This window comes from Hirundo rustica, chromosome Z (genome assembly GCF_015227805.2).
Source record: "Hirundo rustica isolate bHirRus1 chromosome Z, bHirRus1.pri.v3, whole genome shotgun sequence".
NCBI classification, from domain to species: Eukaryota; Metazoa; Chordata; class Aves; order Passeriformes; family Hirundinidae; genus Hirundo; species Hirundo rustica.
Genome location: NC_053488.1, coordinates 41,789,620 through 41,802,119, shown reverse-complemented (window position 1 = coordinate 41,802,119; position 12,500 = coordinate 41,789,620). Strand labels below are relative to the sequence as shown.

The 12,500-nt window shown below is 34.3% G+C and overlaps 1 protein-coding gene across 2 annotated transcripts in view; it reads left to right on the top strand.

The window, feature by feature from the left end:
- Nucleotides 1–12,500, top strand: part of CNTNAP4 (contactin associated protein family member 4) — a 217,261-nt gene that overhangs the window by 155,267 nt on the left and 49,494 nt on the right. For both annotated transcript variants that reach the window (XM_040090884.2, XM_040090885.2), the window contains exons 9-10: nucleotides 2,560–2,706; nucleotides 8,145–8,316. In XM_040090884.2, coding sequence (XP_039946818.1) covers nucleotides 2,560–2,706; nucleotides 8,145–8,316 — 319 coding nt within the window. The remainder of the gene's footprint in view (nucleotides 1–2,559; nucleotides 2,707–8,144; nucleotides 8,317–12,500) is intronic.

Below are 12,500 nucleotides of genomic sequence, written 5' to 3'. Positions count from 1 at the left end.
AATGGGAATTTAGTTAAGGTTCTCAATTCAAGGGCTAAAATGAACAGTTTTTTCAGAGTGTCTTGCACTCCCACAATGGCATTCCTTAGTTTTCAGACTTAATGAAAGTGTTTTCTAGGAACTCAACTTCAGCTACATGAAAATTGTTAAATATCTCTAATCCTGCCGACCTCTTAGATGGGGAGATAAAATCCAGTCCAAAATCATATAGTAGGTCAATAAGGTGAATTACAATCAACAAACCAAAAAGTGCAAAACTCATATTATTAATTTTCTAGTAACCAAAACTTTTGATGATCTGAAATACCATTCTTTATATGTTAGGACAGTCCCTTACCTACCTTCACAGTCAAATATTGCAAGGTTTGGAATATGGTTTACCCACCAGAACAAGAAGCTACTGAAGGAGGATGCACAACTGAGAATTAAAAGTAGTTATCCTTGTAACGATTAAAATAAAGTGACTGAGTTTATTTCTAGATTTAATATTTTCAGTAATGACACAGGCAGTGAGATCAAGTGTATCCTCAGCAAGTTTGCTGATGACACCAACCTGAGTGATGCAATTGATTTGCTTTAGGGAAGGAGTGCAACCCTTGGGAGAGTTGAAGATGGAGAACGCTTTATAGACTTGAAGAATGGAGCCATGTGAAACTCATGAAGCTCAACAAAGCCAAATGCAAGTTCCTGTACCTGGGCTTGAGTGCCCCCCAGTCTCAGTACAAGCTGGGGGAGGAAGGGATTGAGAGCAGGCCTGCCAAGAAGAACTTGGGGCTGACGGTAGATGAGACCGCACCTCAAGAACTGCTTCTAGGGTTCCTGACACAAGAAAAACATGGTCTTCCTAGAGTGAGACTGGAGTAGGGCCATGAAAATAATCAGAGGGCTGGAGCATGAAGACAAACTCAGAGAGTTGGTATTGTTCAGCCTGGGGGAAAAAAAAAAAAAAACTTTAGAGATACCTTATTGTGTCCTTCCACTACTTAAGAGAAGGCCTATAATGGAGATTTTTATTCTTTTTTCCTCCAAGGAGCCATAGTGGCAGAAGAAGAGGTAACAATTTTAAAGTGAAACAGATTATATTTACATGTTCCACTCCTGGAAATGTTCAAGGTTGTGTCGTATGGGGGTTCTGTCAGCCTGATCCAGTGAAAAAAAGTCCCTGCAAAGAGGGACATTGATCAAATTGATTTTTGAAGGTCACTTGCAGCCCAAAATGCTATATGATTCTATGATTCTTTGGTTTCTAAAGGAAAAAGGTAATATACTAAAGAAATGTGACAGGAAAACTTCAATCACTTGAAGGACCCATGAGAAGCTGGGGCTAAAGGAAAATATTTAGGATTTCTTATTATGTCTTCCCTAATAAATATGCTGAATGAAGCAAGGAAAAAAATAGAGAAAAAGTATATAAGACTAATATTATCTTAAATATATTGGAGATATTATCTAGCTGATAGTTCATCTGAGTTTGCAATGTCCTTCTAGGGCTTACCTCTTCATTGTGTTATAATCTTGGATTTAGATTATGGTAGTCAACAATCCATGGACCCTAGTTATGCTATAATTTAGCTATTTGAACCTTCTCACCTTTCTCTTTTTATTTCTTTTCCTTCTGTTTGAATGTGTCTCTTAACTCATGGACTATTACTGCAGCATATACAACATATCCTAGAGAGGGGTACATAAATATATGAAATTTAAAGAGAGAAATCACAGATCACATATCATAGGCACTCTGCCATCAAGAAAATGCTTTGACTAATTTAAAGGCAGTATTCTTTGTTCTTCACTGAAAGAAATATCTCTGTTCTGAAGAACACTCAAGAACATGATTGTTTTTAAGCACTTGTTAAAGATAATACCGTGGTGACATGCTGCCTTGTGTAGAATTCATTTATGTATACGTAAGTGCTTTCCAGAATCAGGACTATAGGTTTGTTGCTTTGTGGCATCTTGCACATACACAGTCAGAGGTAATGTAAATTTGTGGTTGTGGCTAAACCCTCAGAATATTTTCCCATACATGTCCAGTAAAAGAATCAGCTGAAAGCAAAATTGTCTTGTGACATTGACATGATGATTACTGAAGCTTTTAGCATCTACAGTATTTTGCTACTTTGCCATGTTGTAATATAATGACTACTTTTATTTTAAAATATGAAGAAATCTTTTGTAACAGCGTAATAAAAATATGTATTATGTGTAAAATACTGTATCAGCTATCACAATTTTAATGATAGCCTCCTTGGATTGGGAGGATACTCTTTGCAGTCATTACATTAAATGGATATATTCCAAATAATTAGGCTACATCAATAGTTCTACAAGACTAAGACTTATTCACTGAAGTACCTTTATTTTTTATTTATAAAATGTGAAGATAGGTTCTGTCTTCACAAAAGATGCTTGTTCTTTTTAATTTCTTTCTCATTGGAGATTTTATGTGGGCTATGATTGCTGTCATGGTTTCTTCTCCTTTCAACTCTAAAACTATTTAGATAGTACAACAATAAATGGAAATTTATACTAAATTTTGGGGGTTTATTTTTCTTTCAGGTGCTGGATTAAATAATGGCCAGTGGCATTCTGTGTCTCTCTCTATCAAAAGGAATCGTATCAGTGTAAGGGTGGACAATGACATAACCTCATCTGCTCATGCTGTCATACCTCTTCAGATTTATTCAGACGTTTTCTACTTTGGAGGTGAAATATTGTTATCTGTTTATATTTGCAATGTCCAAGAGTTACACATCAATTTTTTCCTGAAATATCTAATCAAACGAAAATAATTGTTTGGCTTGCTTCAAGTATTCTTTGCCTAGCTTGGTTTAGGCACTGTTATGATGTTTTTAGTTTCAGTTTCCTTCGAATTTTACCATGCTGGGTAAAATAAATCACCACTCTGAATCCTTGGTCTCTTTTTAGATTGTCATAACTTGTACTGTGTTCTTATCTGATTATTGAATATAGTCTGGCTGACAATCAGACATGCAAAATTTTCTCTTGCTGCAGTTTTAAGTTTAGCTTACAGTTTTGCTAAATGAATATTTCAGAGAATCTTCCACTGGAATTACTTAAGTTTTCGCCTTAAGTGTATGCTTACTGTGTAAATAACATCTTTGTATGATACATAGACCTTTTTTGGGGGGGTGTTTTTTTTTTGTGGGTTTTTTGTTTTGTTTTGTTTTTGTTTTTGTTTTTGTTTTGTTTTTGTTTTTTACCACCACAGTGGTATAACTTTTCTACATTTGACAAATATAATTTGTGCCTACAAACCTATACATATCTTCATAAATATATATATTCATTTCTCTAGGAATACCAGCAGTCATCTATCATGAAGAGCTTGTGTAATAATATGTATTGTTACTGATAGAGTGGAACAGGTTGTTCTGTTATTCATATAATTTTTTTGAGAATGGACTGCATAATAGAAGTGATAAACATTGCCTGAGTACATTAGAAGTCTAATATTTCCTCTCTTTTAAATATTAATGGTTGAATTGTTAAATTACTTTATTTATTAATAATTCTCAAATTTCTGAGAAAAATTAGAAGGTTGTATACAAAACATGAAATGAGTATGGACCCCATTGTAATCCACAGATCACTTGCCTTGCAACAACAGGTTTTAAATAAATTTCATGCTTACAGGCACACTGTTAGTACAGTAACTGCTACATGAGCATTCATATGAATTTTCACATCTGGTATCTACCCTTTTCTACTAAAAACATCCCTTGACTTGGCTAATAATCAGCAAAATCAGAGAAAGATGTAAAATATTAGTCTTAAATAACCTTTCTATGTTGGTTCAGTTTCCCAGAACTCTGATTAGGTGATTTCATCATTGCAGGGTTGATGGCACAGATGAACAGTTCAGATGGGACGTGGGCAGTTACAAAAAGCAGTATATTCAATTAAGTTGTAGACGGGCACTTCTATTTGTGTTTTGCAGTATGGAGAGGACAAAATAATTCCAGGAACACTGGAAATACCAGCTGCATATCCACCCCTCAGATTCTCTGATCTCAACCTTATCGCTGAAACCTGCAGCTCATGCATCTCATACAAAGTTAGGGAATGCTAGAAGTGGATTTCTGAATTTAGAAAATTTATTAAATTTTTATGTTATATACCACTGTCAAAATGCAGACAATGCATTTTTACTTTCTTTCCAAGTTTATATGAATATTTACTATGTTTGTGCTCTTTGTTAAAATATGAGTATCAGCCATTCAGGGAAGATGTCCTGGGGATATGGTGATTTGTTTACTTGTCTTAATGAATACAAATTATGCAGGAAATGTGTACACTTAACTAGGAAAATATGTAATAAACATGTTTAGTTTTATGTGAGCTCAATTTCTAGTCATGCCATCATCAAGGATCAATAACTCTCTCAGTTCTTGTAAAATAACTCACTGCAATTATAAGGCAAAATGAGATCATTTAGTATTGCAATAAGCACATAATATAAATTTAATGATTAAAGGATTTGTTCTTATCTTTAATAATCCAGTCTAGAATTGTAAGGAAACACAATTTAATTAATGTTAATTGTATTTGTCTCTTATCTAACAGAAGACAAATTTTGATAAAGAGACACTAATAAAAATATCTGTGACAATTTTGTGAAATAGCTATGTCTAAAAATTGCAATATTTTCCTACTTTCTCTTTATTTATTTATTTATCCATTTATCTTTATTTATGTATTTATCCGTTATTTTTTATTTATATATTTATTTGAACTCTACTGGAAGTATTTAATTCTTAAATAAGCATTGTATTTTTTCACAAGAAATGACAGAATTTATGTTACTGTGCAACTCTAGAATGCTGTAAAGCATGTGGTTGGGCCTGAAATCAATTTGTCTAACCATGTGTGGTGCTGAAAACTTACTCTGCTCCTATTCTGACTTTTGCAAGTCTGCATATTTGTTTTTCTTAAAGCAACACACCAAGTATATAATAAACACGTGCCTTTAGAAACATGATAACAATTTTGAACAGTTTTGTTCATGAACAGTTACACACACTAAAAGTCCATTAACTTTTTAAATTTCAGTTTTAATTCATTTTCTAATCTATATTTCTCAAAAATATATTTATACTATTTATGTTGTTGCACAGTCCTCTGAATATGTTTAGTAGTTTCCACTGTTGTTTTGCTTTCCTATATCATAAGCCTCTCCACTGCCTTTACGGGACTTAAAAAGTATCCATTAGCTCTGTACAACAGAAAAGTGCCTTAAAAATCACTGCTTCCTAACGTCCTGAAACAAGGTCTTCAAATGCTGTGAACCAGAATGCAGTATTGTTGGGCTAAGATCAAAGGATAACCCTTGTGCATCATTGCAGAAACAATAATACATCTTGGAAGAAAGACAAATAAAAACTATTTGAGAATTGTAGTGCAGTGTTTAGCTGCAACTGGGATAAACTGCTCAATGGACGTGGTTTAAATCAAATCAGGAATAAAACTTCATTTATTTACTACAAATGTGAGTTTTTTGGCAGTCAGTGAACAAGGCATTTCAGGATCAGTAAGACAACAGATAAACCACAATATTAGATTCTTACAGTGTGGATATCCAGATGGTATGTAGTCTAAGCCTCTGCTCTAAACAAGTCTGATTAGATCAAGATGTGCAGGGATGTTACCACTTAAGCCTTGTACAGCTGCAAAGATGGATATCTTACAACTTCTTGGAACAAACAGTTCTGATATGGACCACTGTCACAGTAAAAACATTTTTTTGCTTGTGTCTTATGCCTCAAGATCCAAATTTGCTGGGTTTTAGCTTTGTCCTTTGCCTCTTGTCATGTCACCATGCACTGCTGGAAGTAGTCTTCCTCTGTCTTCTCTATGCCATCTTATCAGATGGCTTTATCTTCTTTTCTTAAGACTGAGTAGGCCCAGGTCTCTCAACCTCTCAACCTCTCAACCTCCTCTGGCCTCACTCTAGGGCATTGATGTCCTTCCTGTACTGGGGAGCCCAGAACTACAGCACTTCAGGTATGGCCTCAAGTGCCATGTAGCAGGAAGAACCACTTCCCAACAGTTGCTGATTCTGTTCTAGAATACAACCCAGAATGTATGCCTTCCCACAGCCTTTCATACTGCAAGAGCACTCCACCAGCTCATATTCCATTTGATGGTATCTAGGATTTCAGGCCTGTCTCTAGACAGATATCCCCCAGTTCAGATTGTTGTATGGACTTGTTCTATCTCAGATTAAAAATCTTGATCTTCCTAATGAACTTCATGACATTCCTGTCCAGGCCCCTTTGAGTTGCAGCCCTGCTCTCCAACATTTTGTCCCTGCCCCTGGTTTGGTATCAGTTGCAGGCTTGCTGAAAGTGCATGCTGTCTCATCATCCAGGTCATTAATCAAGATATTATACATGTAACTACTGATCTCTGAAGCATCCTCTGCTCAGTGATCGTCAGTTGGGCTTTGCAGCATCAACTGCCTGCTTATCCCATGCATATATATAATGAATCTTTTGACAGGGAGACTATAGAAAACTGTCAAGTCTTTGCTAAAGTATGCAATGCTCAGTGCTCTCTATCTATACTGCCCATCATTTCAGAAAAGAAAACAAAGACCTCAGTCAGGAATTATTTAACCTTGAAGCGGAAGTTAGCCAGTTAACTTCTTGTCATTTGCAAGTTTAGAAATGGCTTTAAGAAGTTTTGCTCTGTGAATTTGCCAGGCACTGCAATAAGACTAACTGCCCTCTAGTTTCTTGAAGATGGGTGCAACATCTGCCTTTTCCAATTATCAAGAAGTGCAGAATATTACCAAGACCCTTGGAGTATTAAAATGATATGAATTCACAATGACAATGGCAATTGTTAAAATGGCATTGATCAGCTCCTGCAGCACCTTCAGGTGCACCTTGGGCTCACTGTTCCTTTACTACATTCTTTTTTTTCATACTCTGCTAGGATATGGGAATCCTAAGGATCAATTTTACTAGTGAAGAAAAAAGATCTTGAAGAAAACAATTCTTCTCTAGACCCTCATCACTAAGTCCTCTGCCCTGTGGAATATATGGATAATATCTATAATCTCTTTAGCCTTTTTTTTCTTACTGTTGTACCTACAGAACCCTTTTTGTTGCTCTTCAATATCCTTGGCAAGTTTTATCTCCTCTTCATTCCTAGCTGCATTCCTAGACATGCAGGCTGTGTCTTTGTAATCCCCTCTACGTTGCATGTCACTGCTACCACATTTTGTGTGCTTTCTTTTTGTGCTTGCACTCCCTGTGGAGCTCCATGTTTATGTTTGCAGGCCTTATGCCACACTTGCTTAACTATTTTTATATTGCTATGGACTTCTCTTTTGTTCTGAAGAGTTTATTTGTTGAATCTATCCAGCCCTTATTTATTGAAGCTATCCAGCTCTCCAAGGAAGTTTCTAATGGTATCCTCAAAATAGATCCTGAACAGAAAAACTTTGGCTCTTCTGAAGTCCAGGGTTATAATTCTGGAGTTTTATTTCTCTCTTCTCTGTGTCTCATAAACTCCACAGCTTCATCTTTATGTTTGCTGTAACAAGACTGTCCTTGACCTTTAAATTTTCAACCATTTCTTCCTTTTCCATGAGTAGCAGGTTCAATGGAGCATCTCTCCTAGTTGAGTATTTGATGGTCTGCAACAAGAAGTTTCAGTACCTTACAAAATCTTCTTAACAGCTGATAACTTAACACTGTAGTTAGTAACTGGTTTTGGTTTTGGTTTGGTTTGTTTTCTTATTTGACTTCAATTGTGACTCAAAACTTGTTCAAATCATGTGACCTTAGACAGTAATTTAACATTCTGGGACTATGATCTCCCAGCCAACCTGTTCCAATCTGGATTCCACTCATTATTTGGCAACTTTTTAGGTTATCCTTTAGTGAATTTTTTTAGTGATGTTTTGCATTTGCTCTAAAAACAGTAAGACTGCAGAGAGGTATTTCTTTTCAGTCATGTAACCATGGCTTATCAGAAGAGCTTCTGGCTGAAGTCCTCCAACCACAAAGTTTAAAACATATGGAGGCTATAAAAGTTCAATTTACTTTTGGAATATATGCAGGTTTTTTCAATATAATATTTCTTTTCAGCCTCAGTTTTTATTTTTCTTTCAGGTTGTCCTAGCCGTGGAAATATTTCTGAATGTAATACATCATTTGGTGGTTTTCAAGGATGCATGCGACTTATTTCCATTGGTGACAAAGCAATGGATATGATCTCTATTCAGCAAAATGGTTTGGGCAATTTCAATGATCTGCAGATAGATTTATGTGGCATTACAGACAGGTGAGAAAATAATGTTTTTTTTCATTGATTTATTTATGTCTACATTTTGTTTCTAATAGTGACTTGATGACAAAGAACAGAACACCTACAAAATGACATTCTGTTTCTTTTTTAAGAATTCAGAGGTCCAGAATAAATGCAGAATATGTAGCATATAGCAAATAGACTTCCTTTTACTGCAGACTTTGACTAAAATGATTTTATTTTTCTGACAAATTTTAAATATCTTACTTTCTTTTCAAGTAAGCGGCAGACACAAATCCCCTACTCCAACCTGTAGTCCCATCCACCCTTTAAAAAACTATTCTTTTTTTTACAAGTTACTGCTATTTCCTATATTCTACCTCTCCAGAAACACAGTAGATAGTATCCATTATAGTGAGTGAGCAATCATCTTTTAGACCACGGTCAGAACTAATCTCATAACTTGTAATTAACATCTGTCTAAAAGAATGGCTTTGTGTCATTCCCAAAACAAAAGTCCTTCCCCAAAGAGGAAAGACTGTATAAATTCCCAGATATAGAAATGCTTGATGGAAAGATATTGCTGGACTTCAGTGTAGTGAAAGCAGAGGGGCTTGCAGAACAACACAGGCTGCTGAAAAGAGAGGGAGAAAACACACAGTCAGTGGAAGCGGTTTTATTCTGTAGACACCAGAGAATGCAGTCACAGACAGCTGTGCTCTCTTTAATCCAGAAGCATTTTACTTGGATCCAGGTGAAAGGCTGTACTGAAAGGACACAGCAGGCAGAGGAAAATTATGTGCTTTTGAATAATTCTCCCTCACTTTCTATATTTCTATACCTCATGAAGTGCCTTTTGATTTTAAAAAGTCTGTCTTCAGAATTATAAGACCTTTCAAAAGTCATATCTTTTGGTGAAGCACTGTAGGCAGAGATCTGCTTCAAGACATTAGCCAGTTTCAAGATCAGTCACACAACCCTGCTTCTGTGGCCTGCTATCCATTCCTAGAAATGACACAGTGTACAGCTATGCATGTTCCTATTTTGTAAACAGACACTACTCCTTGCAGACAAAAAGATGAAAAAATTACTAGCTATTTACCTAATTGTTCATAAAAATTTAAGGAGAAAAACATCCAAGATGAGAATGAAAGTTCTGCCTACAATGTGAACTTTTCACCTGTGTTTGTAGTGTATATTCTCATTAATATTTCTACACCTATCACACATTAAAAACATGCAGTTCATATATATGTATGTATATATATGTATATATATGTGTGTGTGTGTGTATATATATATAATAATTGTGTTAATTTATCCCTTCCTAAGCTAATCCGGACTTTGCAGTAGGCACTAAGTATGATAGATATGTACCAAAACACGTTTGGCCTCAGTCAAAACTTTACTGTATGGCTTACTAGGGACTTATATTTGGGGTGCCACATACATTGATATTTCTTTTTGCCTTTCTTTCTTACTACTGCCTTTGACTTATTTCCTTACTTTTCAACCATAACTGTCTCATTCCTCTCCACTTTGATGGACCTCATGACACTTCCTTCCAGCTTCTAAAGCACTACATCACTGCTGTTTTTTGAACTCGAATTGAACTTACTTCTATTATACTGCTTGTTTTCTTGCTCGTATAAAGACAAAATCAGGAAGATAATCAGGTCAAAAGAATCTAACGTAGGAATTTGTATATTCTTTAGTCAAACACATTAATAAATATCTAAGCAAGATTGTGAGTGAAAAATACCACCCAATTGGCTCACTATATAATTGATACCTATTTCTGTCTGATTTACCATGAATTTTCTGGTGTTCACAGTAACTGTGGACTTCCTAAAATGCTTATCTCAGAGTTGCAGTTTAGAAGCCATCTCCTTGTCCATGAGCAGAGACATATCTTACCAAATCTTTTTCAAGGAAGACAGCACATTTTTTATCCAGAGATTCCAGCTATTTTCAGTTTTGAATGACCATAAGGTGTAAGTCTGTACATGTAGGTTTTAAAAATATGGTAAGTGTATAAAAGCACAAAAAATATGTTTAAAGCCACTATGTAAATCTCAGTATATAGAAATCCAGCATTATTTAGAGTATACAAATGTCAGAACACTAAATTCTTAATACTTTCTCACACTTTATTGACTTGAGATTATATTACTTTCATACTTCATCAAAATTATATGCATTTTCTCAAGTTTAGTGATACAAAAGGAAAATAACATCTTTATGGGAGATTTTTGGTTGGTTGGTTTTGTTTTCTTTAATATTTTCTAGTGTTATTTTATGTCTCTTCTTCTATCTTGATCATTCTTGGATTGGCTCTGCCAGATTTAGTTTTCAGTTCCCAGCATGCTTAGCATATGTCTTCCTAATTTATCAAAATAGAAGTTTAATCCACCTATTTTTATAAATTTCACTACCCTCATAATATTTTTTCCAAAATACTGCTTTAAAAAATCCTGTCTGATCTTGTGCTGTCTTGTTTCTGGCCCTGTTTCTTTCCCATTTCCTCACACAGTCTCGTTTAATTCAATATGGATCTCATTTGTAACACAATAATAAACTCATAATTTGTAACAAGCTTCATGTCTCTCCTTATCAAACTAATTCTACATCTCACCATAAATCCCAGGTGATAAAGCACATATATTTGGCAAAATTAAAACTGCTTGCACATTTTAAACTATTTTTAATAGGCAGCTTGTATCACCTTGCGCACCATATTGTTAGAGAAAAAAATGCTTTCTTCTTACCATGATTTTTATCTTACCAAAGATATTTATCTTTGAATGCCCTAAGCTAATGAGCAATTTTGCCACTGTGTTCCCGATAGTAAATATCTCCCTAGGTGAGCACAAATCCCTTCTTTGTCTTGGAGTCTTATGCGAGTCTTTACATCTCTAGTTTCAAATCATGAAGCATGGCCCAAGTTCCAGAGTTATTGATGGATTTTGTAATAGACGTGATTGACACCTAAATGTAGCAGTTTTATATAGTTTTACACATTAGAAGTGCATGAAAACAAATAAAATTTACTCTTTTCATAGCAACCTGGATTTATATACAATAGTAAATAAACTTAAAACAATTCTATTTAATCCATTCTTTACCTCATATATACACATTTAACATATGAAGAGTGTTCTTTATGAGATTTACAGTCTTCATGGAGAGATGGTTAGTTAATAATTCATTTTTCTGAATATAAATTAACTTTTTATTCATTTTATACAAACAAATGCCACACTATTTTCCTATTTTCAGTTATCTCTGTTTGATAAACTTTCTAATTCCTTATCCTAGTCTTAAATTGTTATGACTGTTCGCAGTCATCTGTCTTCCCATGATCCTTCATTTAGTTATTTCATTACATGATATCTTTATATTGTTCTATTGCTCATATATCTCTTATGCATGCAAACCATTCCCTTCATATATTTCTTCTTAATGTCTTTTCTCTCAGCTCCTTTATCAGTATACATCAGTTTAATAACTCTTAATTAGATATAGACCATTCACAAAATCACTTTAAAGGACACAGTGTCATTTAAATATCTTACTCTTTTTTTTTTTTTTGCATATTTAGTCTCTGAGGAGAGACTACTAGATGTGTCTGTCCTAATTGCATTGAGCCCTACACTGAAACATACAATTTTCTATCAGGAGCTCTTGCCTTTTTGTCCTGGCAGCAGCATACAAAAAAATAAATTGAATGGGTTTATATCTTTAAAAAGAAAAAGAAGAAAAAAAAAAAAAAAAAAAAAAAAAAAAAAAAAAAAAAAAGCCAAAAAAAACAAAAGGTCACTGCACAGTTCTGATTTTTTTTTTTTTTTAACTGAAGAATGAAGAAATAATAAGCATTAAAAATTCAGCAGTTATTCACTTTCTTTTAAAGGAACTTTTAGCCATAATTTAGAATCATAATAAAGAAATAGTATACAAAAAAAGTGTCCAGATGAAAATTGACATACAAAGTTCTCCTTTTTCCCTTTCTTAATCAAAACTATATATTAAATAATACATTCATATTCTGGATCAGTATTCTTCTCTTAATATTAGTTTATAGTTATTAATAGGCTGCTGCTGTGGTTTAAAATATTATATAATTTTCAGAAGCCATACACCTAAAAGCATATTATCAAGAAATATGTGATAAATGTTGCTTTTCTTCCTCTTTTTTTAGCAGACACAGTGATGAATACAAA